At 51.3% G+C, this 18201-nt stretch overlaps 3 protein-coding genes across 3 annotated transcripts; 1 reads left to right on the forward strand and 2 right to left on the reverse strand.

Moving 5' to 3' along the window:
- Nucleotides 1–2318: 2318 nt before the first annotated feature.
- Nucleotides 2319–6725, forward strand: Ars2 (arsenic resistance protein 2). Its single transcript, XM_029111804.1, has 8 exons — nucleotides 2319–2410; nucleotides 2548–2835; nucleotides 3808–4074; nucleotides 4207–4783; nucleotides 4938–5669; nucleotides 5787–6088; nucleotides 6341–6423; nucleotides 6692–6725. The coding sequence occupies exons 1-7, from the start codon at nucleotides 2319–2321 to the stop codon at nucleotides 6411–6413; spliced, it is 2331 nt and encodes a 776-aa protein (XP_028967637.1). The 3' UTR covers nucleotides 6414–6423; nucleotides 6692–6725.
- A 434-nt stretch (nucleotides 6726–7159) lies between these two features.
- On the reverse strand, nucleotides 7160–11101 carry LOC100897892 (body wall muscle protein HR-29). The gene is made up of 3 exons (XM_003744597.2): nucleotides 11045–11101; nucleotides 8159–8559; nucleotides 7160–8014 (listed from the first exon to the last, which is right to left on the reverse strand). The coding sequence occupies exons 2-3, from the start codon at nucleotides 8547–8549 to the stop codon at nucleotides 7893–7895; spliced, it is 513 nt and encodes a 170-aa protein (XP_003744645.1). The 5' UTR covers nucleotides 8550–8559; nucleotides 11045–11101; the 3' UTR covers nucleotides 7160–7892.
- A 1698-nt stretch (nucleotides 11102–12799) lies between these two features.
- On the reverse strand, nucleotides 12800–17088 carry Prp16 (ATP-dependent RNA helicase l(1)G0007). The gene is given in 8 exon segments (XM_029111811.1): nucleotides 12800–13212; nucleotides 13320–14946; nucleotides 15086–15360; nucleotides 15474–15735; nucleotides 15850–16001; nucleotides 16121–16497; nucleotides 16550–16754; nucleotides 16974–17088. Coding segments are annotated over 8 exon segments (3423 nt in total). The 5' UTR covers nucleotides 17086–17088.
- Nucleotides 17089–18201: the final 1113 nt, after the last annotated feature.

Here is an 18201-nt window from a genome sequence, read left to right on the forward strand (position 1 = left end):
CTCATGAAGGGGCGGGTTCAGGATGGTCGGGAAAAAGATGGGCATCCCCTTCAATCAGGATAGTACGGTAACTGGCACGGATAAGGTCTCTACGCGTCTCTGATTTCGTAGGCCAGAACGCTTTTTCGCAAAATCGCGCCTTTGTTCAGAATTATGTTCGAATAGGCTGGCTGTCTCGTGAGATTTGCATGATCAACGGCTGAATCGCAGGCGATATCCTTATTCTGAAAGATGAAATTCAGAACCGCAAGCGTGAGGGAGTGATATTCTCGCTGGGCTTGGCAGGGAAAACGATTCTACACCATGTTCGAACTTGCCGACCATGGCTTGGGATCGTCCAAGTTAGACCTGCTGGGCCGTCACGAAAATCACGCATCGGCAGGGATGCTCCCCGGGTCGGAAGTCAAATGCTCTGAGAAACGTTCGATCTCGGTTATCGGGGAGCCCTGGGTTGAATCGAGCCCCCGCCGACGCGCGGCGCTTCCTTATGCTCTATAACGATAAGCACAGCTCCCAAATCTTCCTTCGATGTTTCCACAGACTCGGTAAATGGAATCCGACGAATCATCCATGGCGAACATAGATGTTCCGATGAAATTCGGAGAAACAGAGCGTGTGCGACTAGTCGAAGTCCAGTGTTCCACATCCGTTACCCTGTTAATTCAATGGCATGCCTGCCCCGAGCATTCCCTCTGACACAGCTCTTCTTCGAATAGACCGATGCTGCCGAGAAGATCATTTCAGCATCTGGGATTCTGAGCAGCGCGCTGGAATTATGCCCACCCCGTTTTCGAATTATCGGAACATTCATCCAATCGGATCGGAGTGCTCCGGTCTCGACGTGTTCCCAGTACGTTGATCCCACTTTATTCCGAAGACCAGGTTCCCCCCGCTCTGTACAATCAATCAATCAATCAATCACAATTATTTCTGTCGTCGTGCTCGTTCGAATTAACACGAGAATCGATGCCGAGAATATTTGCAGGGTCCCACCTCGGGGTCCCGATGGTATTCGCGCGAGGATTGTGGAAGTCGTAGCAGGGCTGGGAGAATTCCCTTCCTCTCAGCAGCAAGTCCGAAAATATGATTGACTCAGATGGGAACGATTATCCGTGAAGAGACGACGCTTCTACAATTATCACGGCTCGCCCTACTTGAGGAGATCTTGACAGATCATAGAGACCGAGGATCTACCTGCTGATGGGTGGGCGACCGCAGTGTTCCCGCCGAACGCATCCAGAACTACGCGCCAAGTTCAAAAGGAACGCACTCCGAGCGCAGACTCGAGATTTCTCTGCGAGATATTTGTCCGAGATGCCCGTAGATGAGTGGCGGTGGTGTTTTTTTGTTGCGACTGGTATCTCAGAGGGAAAAGTTCTCCGAGCTCCCGCCAGTCATTCCTCCTCCCTAGTCCTGGTTAATGCGGCGCCCGGCGGATCGATATTCCGAGTGTTGCCATTGTGGGAGCGTCTGCAGCCGAGCAAGAGGACAAAACTACCGGTCCTTCGCCGTCCGCGTTTCTGTCGTCACTTGATTCGCGTTGGTTTTTGAAATACCGCTGAGCTGATTGTCGCGAAGTCCCTGGGAGGAAAAGTAAGTGATTGCTAGATTCGAATTCGAAACTCCGTGCGCTGACTTCTTCGGATGGATTTTGGGACTCGGAGGGGTCTCTCGATACGCGTTTTGCTTTCGGCGTCCGGTCGGCCACCGATCGTGAGAAATCTGCAAATTGAATCAGTGATACGTTCATCGTCTCTATAAGCTGTGTAATGTGGAGCTATGTTTCCATTGAATGACGATGCGACTGATTCGCTCCCGTCGTGGGGTTGTTCTCAGTCAGTCGCCCCAAGTGATCACGGCGTACGGAAGGTGGAAGAAACCCCTGGGATGTCTAACGTCTCACGACGAAGTTCTCATCCTCATCTCGGCGAAACTCATGGCACAATTTTCCGGCTACCTTTAAACTCCAGACTGCTAGTCCTCGAATTCCGCCCGAGCGGATACCGAGAGTGATACTAGAGAGGATACCAGCAATCCGGTAGAGGAGGACCCTCGGAAATCCCAGCTCCGATTTCCGTCCATGTCCTTCAGGACATCAAGGCGGACTCGTTCGATGGCGTAGCCGAACGAGATTTCCGAATCGCGCTTTCATAATGACTGGGTCTTCCGAGCTTTCTCTCTCCGGATATTCGTTCTCGACTCCGTCCAAGGTTTTCGGGAACGTCGTAGGGTACATCGATTTTGGAGGTCGTAGGCTGATCAGGACTGTTGTTTTCCGTAGTCGTCGTTGCTAACCCCAACCCCATCTTCCAGGACAAATGGCGGACAGCGACGATGAGTTCGATCGCCGCCGCAGAGATAAATTCACTCGCGAGCGAAATGATTACCGAGATCGCAGGGATTACGAAAGGTGTGAGCCCATCCTCTGATCATTCAATCATATCAGTGCCTTTCTGGGACGCCCCCCCCTCTCCCTGATCATGGAAGAGGGTGAAAAATTTCGGATCATTCGGGCAGCATGGATACTTAACCTCCCGACTTCTCCAGAGACAACTATGGACGAGGTGGACGTGACTACGGAAGGGATTACGACCGTAGGCGCGCGTATAGTCCTCTGCGCGGCGGCAGGGATGTCTCGCCTCCTATGAAGAGGAGTCGGTACGATTCGGATCAGGGTCTCAGCCAACCGGCCATGATGACTTTCAAACAGTTCCTCGGACAACAGGACGACTGCATCGACGACCAGGACGCCGTCAAGAAATACGCTGACTACAAGACCGACTTCAAGCGTCAACAGCTGGAGGAATTCTTCAAAAATCATAAAGATGAGGAATGGTATGTAATTTCTCGATTCTAAGACTTGAATTCGGAATCATCGGGGATTCTGATCCTGTTCTCCGAGAATATTTGCCGTCGAGTCCATGGTCGGTCTTTGTCCTCTGTGGGCTCGGAATGTTCGGCCACGGCTCGGAGTGCTCGCAGAGGCCAGGATCGTCGAGAGGCGTCTTCTTGTCTTCGAAGTCACGAGAGTCCAATTTTAATCCTGTGGGTAGTTAATGTTCGAGTCAAGACTCCAATCGTCGACGAGAGTCGCCGGTTGAGGTGCCCGTCACTGGTCGCGGCGTCCAGGTGACCTCTTATTGAAAAGGTCGTGTCCGGAGGAGCCTCTCGGAGCCCTAATTAACTCGGAATTTAAGTGGCGGACTCCATGAATTCCGTGCGCCCCTGAAACGATTGCCCGACTCGAGGGGGCACCCCGCTCGGGGTCCGCTGGAGGAGGTCTCGATTCGAGTGGATGCTCATACTTTTGAGATCTGTGGAGAGCTTGAAGTCGGGAATTCGATCGTCTCATCCATCGATGATTGCACGAGAATAACGCCAAACTTTCAGGGTGGACTCATTTGACGCTGAGCATGTTGGCCAACTTCACCCTTGGACATGTGTTTACTGTTTAGGCACGGGTATGCGCGCAAAGCATAACCCTAGATTTTCAACAGCGGGCCTTCAGTCCGACTGGTGTAGGCTGTTAGTTTCAATCACGGGTGGTGATTTCATCACATTCAGATTATGGGTAAGAGATCGAAATTCTACGACCGCACACTAATCTTTTCCCCAAGATGATTTTGATGATGTCATTTTGGAGGTCGAATTTTCACGCTTACACGTTCGGAGGCTGACGAGCGAAAAATACTCGAGTACTCTGAGAAGGGAGCTGAGTCGAGTGCGTCGAGTTCTCAATGGCACGGAATCGACATCGGAAAATCCTATTTTCCCTGAAATATAGAAACTCAATGTTCCTTCGCGCAGGTTCCGAGTCAAGTACCACCCCGATGAATGTCACAAGCGCAAGGAAGAAGCTCAGGCCAACATCCAAAAAAGACTCGAGGTTTACGACAAGATTCGAGACATGGGCTTGCTGGACAACGTGACATTGGACGTCGACAGCAACAATGACGTCATCATACGTCTCATGGATACGGTGGCGATCTTTCTTGAAGGTGGTGACGAGGAAGATCTCAAAGCTCTCGACGAACCAGAACGAGACGTCGCACCGCAGGTTTTGGAGCCTCTACGGTGGGTCCTAGGTGTCTTCTTCGGCTCCGACGATTCGCCCTTTATTATGATCATAATCATAATAATTATAACAATAATCATGAGTCATAATATATTATCACTTATCACGTATGGATTATTGTGATTTGTGAGGAGGTTCATAGCTGCCCCTCGTCTGACTCAATCTCCGAATATCAGGTCTGAACCATCGAAGAAACCCGATGGTGGAGAATCTGTCGGATCCGACAAGGCCGACTCACCCGAAAAAGTCGAGAGATCGAAGCCCCCTGAAGGTTCTGACGAATCGAAGAACGGCGATGAGAGCCAAGAGCCGAAGGAGCCTGAGGAGCCCGCAAAGAAGAAACCAAAAGGCTCGTGGTCTAGCGATGATGGAGAAACGGCTATGGATGCCGAAGCCAGCAAGAAATGCGATGATAATGACGATGGGGAGAAAGAGAAACCGGAAGAGGAGAAAATCTCGGACAGCCCTAAGACGGACACCGTTCGAAGACCACGCCACCTGCATCGAACATCATCGATATTCCTCCGAACTTTATCCCCCGCAATCACAAAACAGGAGGTCGAGGCCATGTGCAAGAACTACAACGGGTTCCTCCGAGTCGCCCTTGCCGACCCGCAACTCGAGAAGAAATTCGCTCGGAGAGGGTGGGTCACGTTCGAGCGCAACGTGAACACCAAGGAAATATGCTGGAAGCTAAATAATATTCGGGTGAGCTGATAGAACCCATCTTTCTTCTCCAATAAGCTAAACATGGCCTAATTAGCTCCTATCGCTGTATCGATACGTCACCTCATCATTTAGCATTAATCATTCAGACCATCATCATCATACACGAATTCCGAATGTTCTCGTTTTTTCACAGCTCCGTGACACCGAGCTTGGCGCAATCCTCAACAGGGACCTCACACGTCGAGTGCGTTCGGTCAATGGAATCACGGCTGCCAAGCAGGTGATGAAATCGGATATTAAATTAGCAGCGAAAATCATTCAAAATCTCGACACTCAGAGGGAGCTTCACATGAAGGATAAAGAGTCGAAGAATCCTCTCCTCGTTAATATCACCGACTATCTCATCGAAGAGGCTAGCGCCGAAGAGGAAGAACTACTAGGCGGCAACCTCGAGGAGGGTAAAACTGAGAATGGCAACTCGTTGGAAAAAGACGAAGAGCTCACCAAAGTTCTCGACCGTCTCCTTCTGTATCTTCGTATTGTCCACTCGATGGACTATTACGCCCACAGTGAATATCAAAACGAGGACGAAATGCCAAACCGATGCGGGATCATACACGCCCGAGGGAGCATGCCTACATCTTCCGTCTCGCCCCAAGAGATCGAAGACTACGTCACGAACTTCACGCAGAAATGCGCCGGCTTCGTCGAGCCGGCTCGCCCAGTGTCCCTCGACGAGGCGAAGAAGCTCGGATTCAAAGATGAGGACGAGGAGGTCGAGAAGTTCATGAACGCCAACTGCGAACAACTGGATAAGGACAAATTTTTGTGTCCACTCTCTGGGAAGAAGTTCAAGGCTCCCGAGTTCGTCCACAAGCATATCCAGAATCGACACGGAGAAAAAATCGATGAAGTCAAGAAGAATGTAAGTGCATAGCGCTTCTTCGTATTCTGACGTGGCCGGCGCAGATTCCCGGACGGAGGTTAATTTAGCGTGCATAGTTTCTTACATCCCTAGATATAAATATTCTTTCCTCCGAAGGCGACGTACTTCAACAACTACATCATGGACCCGAAGAGACCCTCCCTACCGGAGCATCCTTCGAATAGAACCCGCACCGGCGGGAACACCAGCGCTGCGAGTCACGGCCCCGAATCAATCTCTCTCGGACCCTATGGTCACTATAACGGGCCGAGCCCCTACGGTTATCCGCCGCGTCCAGGCTACAGCCATCCCAACTATCCCGTCCGAGGTTATCCTCCCCCCGACCCCTACCGTTACGGCGGCAACAAGAGAGGCGGCTACGGTGGAGGGGGAGGCGGCGGTGGCGGCGGAGGACCAAGGTGCGTATTCTCAGCCAATCCTCGATGGGGAGTCTCGACGCAGTAGCAGTCGTTTTATACATTTGTATTGTCCCAACGCGCGAGTCTCATGCGTTTGTCTCCCACCGCGCGAGTTTCCGACCCCGCAGACCCGTCTCGCTAGCTTCCTATCCGACGATTCTCAGGTCGGAATGTCCACTCGGGCTTGGAACAACCGTCGAAAAAAGTGCAGTAGGGATCTTTCGCTCAGAGGAGACTGGTTGTATTTTTCAGGGGCATTCGCGACCCCCGGCCTGTTGTGGCCTACCACGATTTGGACGTTCCACCTGAGTTTGATTTATTCTAGATGATCTAAGGCAAGTTGATTGATCGCATGCCGGTCTAATACTTGATGTAGATCCGATAGAGGAAGTCTCCTAGCTTCGTCACGGAGAAATCTCACGAATCGCGTCTTAAAACCTCAGGGAACTAGTCGACCTCGATCGTTGCCTGCTCGTTCCCATTTGTACATTACTGATCCGAGCGTTTAGCTTGAGGGGTCTCGGGGTTCGCGCGCTTAGAGATGGACTCAGGATCAAAATTCTTCCCCGCTCCGCTCTCTAAGTTTCTTCCTCTCTCCAACAGAGGCCGCCGGAGACAATACACTGACTGGGATGCGCCGGAAGAGTTCTGAGAAACTATTCCGAACACCATGGGCTGACGATGAGGGAGCTCATTCATCACACAGCAGGAGTTTTTTAATTTAAGTATCTACAGGATCACAAGGTGATCCTTCACACACCGTCACCTATCACCTCAAATCGACATCGAGCATCGTAGAGTTTTTGTAAATGAACTCGTGCTATACCATCGAGGCGTCAACCTGCACGGGTTTCCAACGATTGAGGATTGTCATTCTATCAAAGAGAATGTTTCGACGACAGACTTTGAGCATGACGTCAAAGAAATATACGCTAAATAAATCCGTTCCGACTCCGAAGTGTGTTCTCATTATTTTCTCCGATGCAATCGCCTACACCGTTCGAGCTTCTTGGATTATCGAGAGGAGTCACATCACAGAAACTTCCTGGGAAAGAGTTCACAAGCTTCGGATGATCCTCTCGGGACAACGGTTTTATTCATATATAATTGTTATCCAGGATATTTCGAATAAGTCATGAAATATTGCTGTTGGGAATTTTCTCTCCAAGAAAAAGACGACGCCTCTTCTCCGAGTCAGGCTAGCCACGGGGGTCGAACAAGGGCACTCCGCACTACGCTTACGTTATCCAATCGCAAGAAGTCGAGAACCGCCGTTTTCCACCCTCCATCCCCGATGCGACCGAATGCGTCTGCTACATCGCCATATTTCAACTCGGGAGCTTTCAACTCCACTCCCCACTCGTCACCATGATGAACTCGAAAATTCCCGGAGGGAATTTCCCGATGGAATGATGAGGGTGGAAAACGTCTGAGCCGGCTAGGGCCCGAACCTCCCGGCCCAATTCACGACCTGATCTTATAATAATAAAACAATATAAGGCACGATCAGAGAAACATTCCATCGGAATTCGACAGCAGCTCTGAAGTTTCACAACAGCTTTCACTAGGGTACACAGAAGCTGAACAAGTGCGAATTTGATCGCGGCGAAGTCCTGTTGAGTAATCGGATACTGATCGAATCTAGTTCTGAGAAGTTTTTGAAGAACGTGCGAAGCATCAAACAGTGGATTATTCAGTGAGACTCCTATGTCCTTCCGGTCCTTCGCGTCGTCTCCTGACAGTCTGCGGAAGTCGCTTCAAAATTACCTCCCATGACATCAGTCTGCCGTTTCGACTTCCACTTTTAGTGGTGAGCTATGGGGATCATTTTCTCGCCGCGAGCTTCTTCGATCGCGGGAAGCGGTGCCGTGATTGTCAGAACCCCGTCACGAGACAAGGAAGATGTGATGCGCTCGGGACTAACTCCTGTAAGAATTCGTTCGGGTTAATGGAATCATTCCATCCTCTTGCGAAGTCGTATCGGCAGGTGTTGAGACCTCCGAACAAGATCCCTCGGAATAAATTCAAAGGACCGGATCTCAGAAGAGCTCAGCATTCCCTTAAACTTACCTTTGGGGAGCATGAAGTCTCTTTTGTACTCGCGGAATACGCTCTTGGTTTCACTCTTCTCCTCGTGCTTGGCATGCACAAAAAGCTTGTTGTCGACGGTTTTCACCACGATCTCCTCGGGAGCGTAGTTGCTGACGTCGAAACGAAGCTTGATCTCACGTCCATTGGCCGTCTCCTGAATGAGGGGCGAGTTTAAGTCGAAGTAGGTTCTCGCCTGGCTAGTGGGTCCTTTCGAGAAAACGTCGTGGTCCCTTAGCTGGGTGCGGAACCTTTCCATCTCATCCTCCATCCAGCGCATTTCCTGGTCGAATCTTTCGCGGACATTTGAGAACTCGTTGTCAAGAATCGAATGTTCCGTCCGGGAAATATGGAGACGGCGTTCAGGGGCCATCGCGGTTCGCCTGCAATATCATCAAAAAGAGGTTAGACATGTCGTGTTCAAGTCTTCCGGAACCACGGCGAGAATCGCACATCGGCTCGACGCGCAGAGGTGAGCAGAAGTGAGGAGAGTCATTTCCGGGCTTGCGAATAACTTCTGCACTGCACGGATCCTCAACAGAAGCCCCAAAAACTATCCACATCGGCATCATGCGACTGATACCGCTTCAGATCATCAATTGCATAATTTTGCAGAACAACCGGAGGGGAGAGGCATGAATTCTGATACATTTCGATGTTTATCAACTTGACTTGACGTTCCGTTCTCGCTATATCTCCCCAAGGCTCATTGGGCCCTTTCAGAGTCAATGAACGTAAATGCAATAATTCTGCGCGCAAAACGAAGCTTATTACAGCTCCGTGGAGAATCGGCTGCTCGTAGGTTTTCACGCTAAATTATGCAGCTGGCAACGCGTCCTTCCGCGGGAAGTGCAACCGACGAGGTCCCGAATCAGAACGTGAGCCGTGAACGGCGAAGCACGACAAGTCACGAGACTTCGGATGACGGCGAAATCTATCATCCTGATATTATGAAGCCTGCCTCGGAGGCATTCACTCATGAGCTGGGAAGAGTAAATTACCTAGTCTATCGATTTGGGAAAAAGGCTATCAAAATTGCGCCCTTCGCGTGGAGTTGGAGCACCGGGTTCGCCTTGGCCGCACGGTGTGGTGACCGGGTCGGGGTATACGCGACGAATTTAGCAAAACACGAGACTCCGAATTTGGATAAAGGGGTAGGCGGGATTGGTAAGGAGGTCAGAAGTCTGAATAAAGTCCTTGCAATATGAATTGACGATCGCCATGTTTGGGGATTCGATCAATATCTTTCCGCTCCCTCGACTGCGGTATTTTCACCCGGGAAGCACTACGATGTGCGCTCGTTTGCGACGCTGACGAAGGTTCGGCAGTGGCGGTGAGCCCGGACTCCGTGAAACGTTGCGGGACATCGGGTCGAAGAAAGCCCGGATCCGGCGCCGAGGAGTCTGAGCGACGCCGATACCCGTTTCAGCGGAACTCGATGCCCTTCGTGGCGCCGTGCGGGGATGGAGCAAATGAATCTCGCGTACGATCACTTGCTCCATCGCTCCGATCATCCCGCGTAAAGAGCGGCGATAGTTCACTTTTCCGATCCTATGCTGGTCAAATAATCGTCTGGGGACAGCCCTAGCCGGGGTCGAAGGAGGCGTACGACAGGGCGTGGTTGGTCTCTTGTCGAGATGAAGGGAACCGTTCCTGAGAGCTGTGCTGAGACGATCTACCGCATGCTTCAGATTGTCCCATAACCCACTTGCTTGCTCGATTCGCAGGCTGACGGAATGGGCGAAGAATTACCGCGGCAGGTCAAGGCGATGTTTCCTCTTTTTACGCAAAGGTGGAATGGAATCGTAGAACGGAACCGCCTCTCATTCCGAACTTCGGGAACGCCTCGCATTATCCCATGGAGTAGTCATCGCGATTTTGGATCCGGCTATTTGAAATATGCAATGGGCTCGCTCGAATTTCTCGTTATCATGTCGATTAGACGGCGGGATTCTTCCCACGAGGGATTGGGAGGCATTGGCTGGTATCGCAGACCTCAGAGAGATGACGGAGGATCGCAGTGAATTACGAGACCGATGATGTGTTCTGAGGATGGGTGACGCTTCCAAAACGCCCGTGGTCGATCGAGATTCGCTCCCGCGTATACGTTGCGGTCGGGCATCTCTCTGACCGCATGCAGCCCCGATCGGTCGGCATCGATCTCAGGCCGACTGGAGTGAGTGTTTTGAATATTCACTCGGTGTGAAGTGATTATTTCCAAATCACTCGTCAAGGGGGCAAACTTAGCGCAACCGTCGTTTAGCCGCTCGGAAACTGCCGATGGATCAAAACTCGATGGCCTCAAACCTCGCCGCACCACCTCCTTTTTCTCACCGCGAGAATCCCGCTCCAAGCTTTCGCTGATTCGCTCTACCCATTCCGGGCAGTGCAAGTGAGTGGGTGTTCGACGACGCGTCGGTCGCGTGCAGAAAAAAATACGAGCGTCCAAATTAGGAGTTACGTTCAGAAAATGCTCGAAAACTCCACATCGATCGGATCCCCTAACCGTCTCGAACCACGGCGATCGCGTCAACGTTTCAGACATTCCGTCAGCCGGCGAGACGCAATGCAGGGGGATTTCGAATAATCGATGGGGAACCTCGAATCTTTGCGCGCCTTCGCAGAATAATCGCCTCGCGATTGGGAGCATGGTCGCAGGTTCTGCTGCATTCTAGCCGAAAAGCTTCCCAAGCGGACATGACAAGCTTTGGATATCCGACTCTGGGGTTTAGAAATCCAGCACCGAGACTCTCGACATCTCGATAGGCCGAGCGTCAAGTCACGATGGAGCCTCCGAGAAAAGCGATTGCACGTCGAGGTTCTGACAGACAGTACGACTTGATGAAAAAGCACACGAAGATGACTCACCTTGGTTTCGTTTAGCTCTAAGATCGACTACGTATCGCTGAAGTATCCGCCGCGCTTCTGACTGACTGACAGACAATTGGTTCCTCGAACGGCAACGGTGGCCCGAACGGCCCTCACCATGAGGAGGAGGGTGGACAAGCGGCGACCACCACCAACACCAGCCGCGGCGGCGCGACAAAACCACGCAGTGAGTCAACAGTATAGACAACGGCTTCCTTTGATTTCTAGAATATATTATCGTTTGAGGAGACGGGTCGATAGCTCCAGTCGATCGTTGATAGTTATTGTTGGTGAGGAGTATTTTGCTTCTACTACAGTTATCGCTCAGAAGCCAAACGACCCCCTCTGCATCACATAAAAATTGCCGTATGTCACAAACGATACCCGGAGCATTCGGAACGCTCTTTGAGAAATCGCCATAAATGGTATACACTACGGCCTTTTCCAAGTTCGGCGCCATGCTGTACAGCAACGAAAACGAAATCCGCGTTTCGAGTAGTTATCTGGATATGAGTCAGAACGGAAACAGTGACCGAAGATTTTTTGTGGGCTTTCCTGGCTGCCATTCACGGCTCAGACGTGGGATCGACGAAGGAACTCACTCCGAAACGAGAAACACGGTGGTTCCGTCAGTAGATGCAGATTAATGTCACCGTGGGATCTTCCAGCGCTATCGATTCTCCGACATCCTCGATGAGGGCCAGAACCAATAGGCTGATGGATTACTTTATATCGGGAGTTTCGGTGGGACATGAGACAAGACCATGCACAAACATGGAGCGACGTCGATCGCGGGGTCTGATCACGATCGTTATAGTTCCTGCGAGGGAGCAGGTTCGCGAGGAGGGACTTCACTTATGACCTATGCGATAGGGACACGGAGGGGACCCCAAAATCCTGCCCGTCAAGGACAGACAGATCAAGGACAAAGTCGTTAAAGTGTCTAGCTCCACCCGAGTGCCCACGTGACATCGGTGGTTAGGTGCTCCACGTGAGGCATGAGAGATCGAGGAATGACAGAGAAGAACGTCCAGCTCTGGTTTGCGGTCTTCACTTCCGCAACCATGCGCTCGCAAGTGTCCATTCTCGAACCTCAGAAGCTCGAATGTATCTAGCTATCAATGAGCACAATACGAGAACCGCTTTCGGACCAGACTCGGATCTTGTAAGGAACAGACTCGATTCGGGTATCAGATCCCTTGCCCTCCCAAGTTCACCGAGCTAACGATTTTTCTCCTTTCGGAGACTCTTATTCCGTCTGACTCGAATCGTGCTCCTCATCTTATCTCCCGACCAGAAATTCTTCATGATACTCTTTCACGATCATCCTTCCGTTTTTTTTCATTGCGAGACGGATTTCGCTTTGTGGCATCCGCTCGAACTCCTGAAGACGATCTGATGACTGCTGCTCAGCGCAGCAGCCTCATGCATCGGATATCCGTCGAATATCATGGAAGCTCATGGGGAGTTTTCAGGATCATAATGTACGATGAATGGGAATGATCCTGGAAGAGCGAGAGCAAGGCGGGCAGTATCAGTGGTCTCTGCCTCGAAGCACCGGTTCCGTTTCCCCCGAAAACAGTGACCTCTGGGCTGAAAGCTCTCAAGCTAGGTTGGAGCAGGAGTTCTGAGAGAATACGAAACTTCTTGGATCGTTCAAATAGGCAATATAATAGTATTCGATCTCAATGTACAGATGTTGGGCATTCGATATAACAAATCACAACGTAGTAAATACAACAATCTCTCTCTGCTTCAGAGACCCATCCTGCGAGGGGTAGCGCCTTTGAGTCGCGGCGTCGCTCCAGGCGTTGCGATCACGCTCCTAGATGATCGTATGCTTTGTTGCAGTTCTAGATCTTTTTTCTTCTGCTCCAGCTGTTGTTGTGCTATCTCCATCTCCTCCTCCATGCGACTGGCATGGTCTCTCTCTGCGCGGTGTTTCTCCAGTCTCGATTTCCCCGTTGTTTTCACACTGTAAAACATCGGTCCGAGTTCGGCAAGCCAATGCCCGTCCACAGCAGTTACGCACTGCATGTATTCTTTCGACGTCATGACCAACTCATGGTAGACGACGTAATCCGGGGTGTAACCCATGCCGTACAAGGCGGAGGTCGGATGGAGATGACATGGCATACCGGTGCGACAGTTTATGTATTCGCCTATACCTGCGATCCGGGGAGAGAAACGAGTTTAAATATTGGGGTCGGGTATCGATGTATGAGGCAATGTAAATGAAGTTCTGACGCTTCGTCATCACCGTTCCCGAACTCACCTTTGAGCCTCGCCGCCTGGTGGAAGAATGACGAGCAAATACATTTGCGAGCAATGTCCCAATCCATCCCGCACGAGATGAGCTTCATCTTCTGCTGCACGAAAATGTCCCTCAGCTGCTCTCTGACCTCACGTACTTTCCGCATGGATTTCACGTGCACAAAATGCTCGCCACACCAAGATGACGAGTATCGGGTCATCTTCCATTTTTGATAAACGTTGAGGAATGTCAAGTGATCTGATTCAGGTACTTGTAGTTTTTCTCGCACCGAATCGCTCTCCTCTTCCCGGCCCTTGGGTCGATAGAAAATCGAGGGAACCGAGAGCATGGAAACGATCGTCAGAATCTCCTCGGAGCATCCCATTTCTTCCGAAACGATCACCATTTTTGAGAGCGGTGGATCCAGGGGGAATTCCACCATTTTCCTTCCAAGATGTGTCAGTTGACCAATGTTGTCCAAGGCACCGAGAATCCACAGCTGATACATTGAGTTTAGGATGTTGTCTTGAGGGGGTGGGTCCATGAAATGGAACTCAAGGAGGTTTTCGACCCTCAGGGATTTGAGCAACAGCACGACGTTCGCGAGGTTGGTTCGCTGAATTTCCGGAACAGTCGTCGTGAGGAGTTCGTTCTCGTACTGGCTCGCCGTGTACAATCGGAAACAAACTCCCGGACCTGTACGTCCAGCCCGACCCGATCTCTGATTGGCGTTCGCTTGACTGACCGGGTAGATTTGCAAAGCGTCCATTCCGATCCGGGGGTTGTAGACTTTCAGCTTGCAGTATCCACTGTCGACGACAAAGGAGATTCCGTCGACAGTGAGAGAAGTTTCGGCGATGTTCGTGGCCACGATGCATTTCCGAATGCCATCGGGCGCTTTCTGGAAAATCTTCGCCTGCAGATCGCTCGGCAGTTGGGAATAGATCGGCAAAATTGCCAAAGGGGGAGAGTTCTCGACTTGACTGAGGCGCTCCTGAATCAGGTCGCAAGTGACCTCGATGTCTTCTTGGCCCGGCATGAAGATCAAGATGTCTCCCGAGCTCGGTTGGAGGTGGATCTGTATCGCTTGCTTCACGGCCCCGTCGACGTAGTCTTCGATCATATTTTTGGCGAAGAACAGATCTACGGGGAAGGTACGACCCGGTACGGTAAAAACAGGCGCGTTGCCGAAGAATTCGGCGAATTTCGACGCGTCCATGGTAGCCGAAGTGACAATCAGCTTGAGATCATGCCGGTCGGCGATGACGTTGCGGAGGAGACCGAAGAGAACCTCGGTGTTGAGAGACCTCTCGTGAGCTTCATCCATGATAATTGCCGAGTAGTTGTCGAGATCGTGTAGACGCAGCTTCTCTCGGAGCAGGATACCGTCGGTCATGTATTTGATGACAGTTTTCGGAGATGTGCAGTCTTCAAAACGTATGGCGTAACCGACTTCTTCGCCCAACTTACAACCTACTTCTTCGGAGACTCTTTTAGCGACTGACATCGCAGCCACTCGTCTCGGTTGGGTACAACCGATCATTCCGTATTTGGTGTAGCCATCCTCGTGCAGATATTGGGTGAGCTGAGTGGTTTTCCCTGAGCCGGTCTCTCCGACGATGATGACGACCTGGTTGTCTCGAATCACCTACAGGTATCCGGAAGAACAGAAATCATTCAAAAGCCCCAATCAATGAGCATCTCTGGAGAACAGAGGCACTGACAGTGGGGAATACCCAAACGAGTAGAGCTGGGGGTGAGCTCCGACCCCGCGGTCAGGTTCTCACCTTGAGGAGTTCCTCTCTGGCTGCGAAAACGGGCAGATACTGTCTCTGTTGAGTAATTGTCTTCTTCCTTGCGAACTCGCTCGATTTCGCGGCCTCCTCCTCTTTCATGTGGTCGGCGTAGCGGCTCTCAATTTTGTAATCCTTTGGCTGATCGACCTCCTCCTCTTTCTTAACACCGAGTATATTCCCGAGTTTCGTTCCCGCCAGTTCCCACTCCTTCTTTTGAGCTTTGCGTCTCTCCTTCTGCTCGCGGAAGAAACGAACCACGGCACTGCCTGAAAATGTCCCGAAAGAGATCAAAAAGGTGAAGAGGCGAAAGATACCGACCAGCAACCTTTTTTCAGGACGCAGAATAAAGGCAAATTACAAGCAAGTATCGGGGGCCCACCTTTTCTAGCGACGATTGCCATGTCACACGTGGGATCTCTGACAGGATTCACCGGCTCGGGTTGTTTTGTGAACACGATCCGACCATCGAGGAACGGGGGCACGATGTTGTGCACCAAAACGTGAACTTTGGCCTCGGCAACTTCGTCGAAATCGTCGTCTAACTCGGTTTTCTGAACGACACCCGAGGTCAACATTCTGTTTGTCTCCCATTTCTCGTTATCAGCATTATGTTGACGCTGCTTCGCTGATAGTTTCTTTTGCTGTGGGGTGGAGTATATGATTATTCACTCTCGGGTGATTCTTTTCGAGTTCTCTATGAAGTCTTTTAGGTACATGATAGTGAGTGATGGATGGTGAGTCGTGCTAATGCCTACCCTTCGGGCTTCGAGTTGCTGTTCGCGCTTGTCGATGTATTCTTGCGCAACGTCATTGAACGGGTTATCCGACTCCGCGTGGCCCTCGTCCATCATGTACCACTCCCGGTCCAGGCGAACCTGTTCCGAGCTCCAATCCTCGTCGTCCCAGCCTGAGCGAATACGAAGGAAGGTTATCCTGCGCGCTCGATGGAGAAACCCTTCGGGATCCTCGTCCTACGATTCGAAGTGGAGATCGTATCAGATGTCTCTACGAATGAACGTGACTCACCTTCTTTCCTCAAGTTATCCCCATCTTCTTCCCAGTGTGAGTTCGACGGGGTTTCGTAGGCCCGTATGCTGCGAGGCGTTCGGATGTCTTTCCTATAGCTCCGGTCGGACCTCGAGCTGAGAGCGCTTCTGTCGCTTCTCTGAGACCAATTAGGACGTGAACTCCGACGCGAGTCGTCACGTGATCTCTCACGGCTGGGAGGGCTTCTTGGGGAGTCGCTGTCGTACCTATGGGATCTCCTCGAGCTCTCCGAGCTCCGGGACCGATGTCGACGCTCTGAACGATCTCTGCCGGTCGAGCGGTCGGAATGTCTGAAGGATGCAAAGACATGACTCTGTAGCAGCAGCCCCTCTTATTGATGGATTGTTCATCATTCGCTCGGAGGGCTCCGGGACATCTGCTTCAATCGATGGAAATCAATCGACTAACCTCTTTCGCTCTTTGTCCTCCCTGCGTACTTCTATTCCACGGTGATATTCTCTTTTGCGTCGGACGAATTTCTCGCTGACTCCCCCTGTGTGAGTGGGGGTCTCATCAAGACGATCTCTATATTTTCGCCCTGCCTTGGAAGCGTCTTCATCTGCTTTGATTTTCCTCCGCTCGGCAGCCAGAACATCTAGTCCGAGGATCGAGCCTGTGAACGGAATTCCCCCAAATTCAGTCGTGAACATCTTCCGGAGGATTATGATCGCGTTTGCCAGCTACTCTCCACACGCGGGAACCTGGTTCACGGACCCGGCGAGATCTAATGCGTGAATTGGAGCCGATGCGGCTCTGGGAGTAATTCTTAGAGTTTCTGCAGTAACAAAGAAGGACTGGGGGAGATCGGCGTTGCGGGTGAATGAGTACTCACTCTTCGGAGGCTCGGGTTTCTTGAACAAATGTTCTTCTACTGCTCTCTTACGTATGATCAGACCACCGACTTGCTCCGACGGCGCGTCCAAACGGTGGATGTTGTCAGCCATCGCCAACCTTAGAAGAAGGAAGAAGTATACTTCTCCAGCTTTCTTGAAAGCTCTCACACCCTGGGGCGAAGGACCAACATTCTGCTGCAAGGGAAAGTGTTCGAAAATCGAAATTCGAACGACGCTCTGTGTTTGTTTGGAATTATCTGCGCTCGCGAGCGTCGTCGTACAGTAGAGTGTTGGCGATAAGTTCAAAAATTGGCGCGTACGCTGAATTTGTTGGAGGCTGGGACCCTCCGCTGGAGCAATATTCACCTGTCCAATGCCGGGAAGTTCAGGAATCGCATGCGATTAGCACAGGCCGATGGAAACGCTAGAAATCGGAATCTGATGGTCAGGGAGCGAAAAATGATGCTAGTGATCATTTCGGATCCATTGTACGTCTTCGGGCGGCTCTCCCTCTTCATCTGAGCCCGTGGAAGTTCGGTCTCAAAGAGCACGATTTGGAAATCGATTGAACCTTGGTATGTCCCTGTGAGGCCGAAACGCCTCGCCGTTCCATCTCCTTCCCTGTGACGAAAAATCTCTTCCATGACGGGAGACAATCATTTTTGTATAGATCTTCTTCTCAAAGCTCGGCGGGCAATTAGAGCCAGATGAATATTGCATGCGACGAAAAATTGTAGTTCTTGCCATTCCGGCTTGTATCGATACTCGGTCCGGCAATGAAGGAACAGGAACTCAAACACCCTATCGGATACCGCGAGAGTGAACGGGCATGCCCTCGAAGCGAAGAGAATGCGGCGATCCTCTGAAGCAAATAGTTTTTCCCCCGATCTTCGAGGAGAGCAGGGGTATTATGTGTACTATGACGACCCCGTCGGGGGAACGGGAAGCGATAGAGGGCTCGCCTCGAATCTCGAAATGGAGAGGGACGGACCTCACGTATCCAGGGTTGTCGCTCAGGTTCATTCTGATTCCTCTCTGTTTCTGTGCCATATTTCGGATTCCGAATCACAGTTTATTCTTGAGTTAACGTTCGGGAATCGCAAAGAGAACGTGGTTTGCGACGCCGGTCGACAGAGCTCGCAACTCGAAGGACAAGCGAACCTCCGATCAATCGATTATCACATAGGCTCTCCCTGGCTCCCCTTCACATTGGACTTCAGATGTAAA

The sequence above is a fragment of the Galendromus occidentalis genome, unplaced genomic scaffold (genome assembly GCF_000255335.2).
Source record: "Galendromus occidentalis unplaced genomic scaffold, Mocc_1.1 scf7180000077471, whole genome shotgun sequence".
NCBI lineage: Eukaryota > Metazoa > Arthropoda > Arachnida > Mesostigmata > Phytoseiidae > Galendromus > Galendromus occidentalis.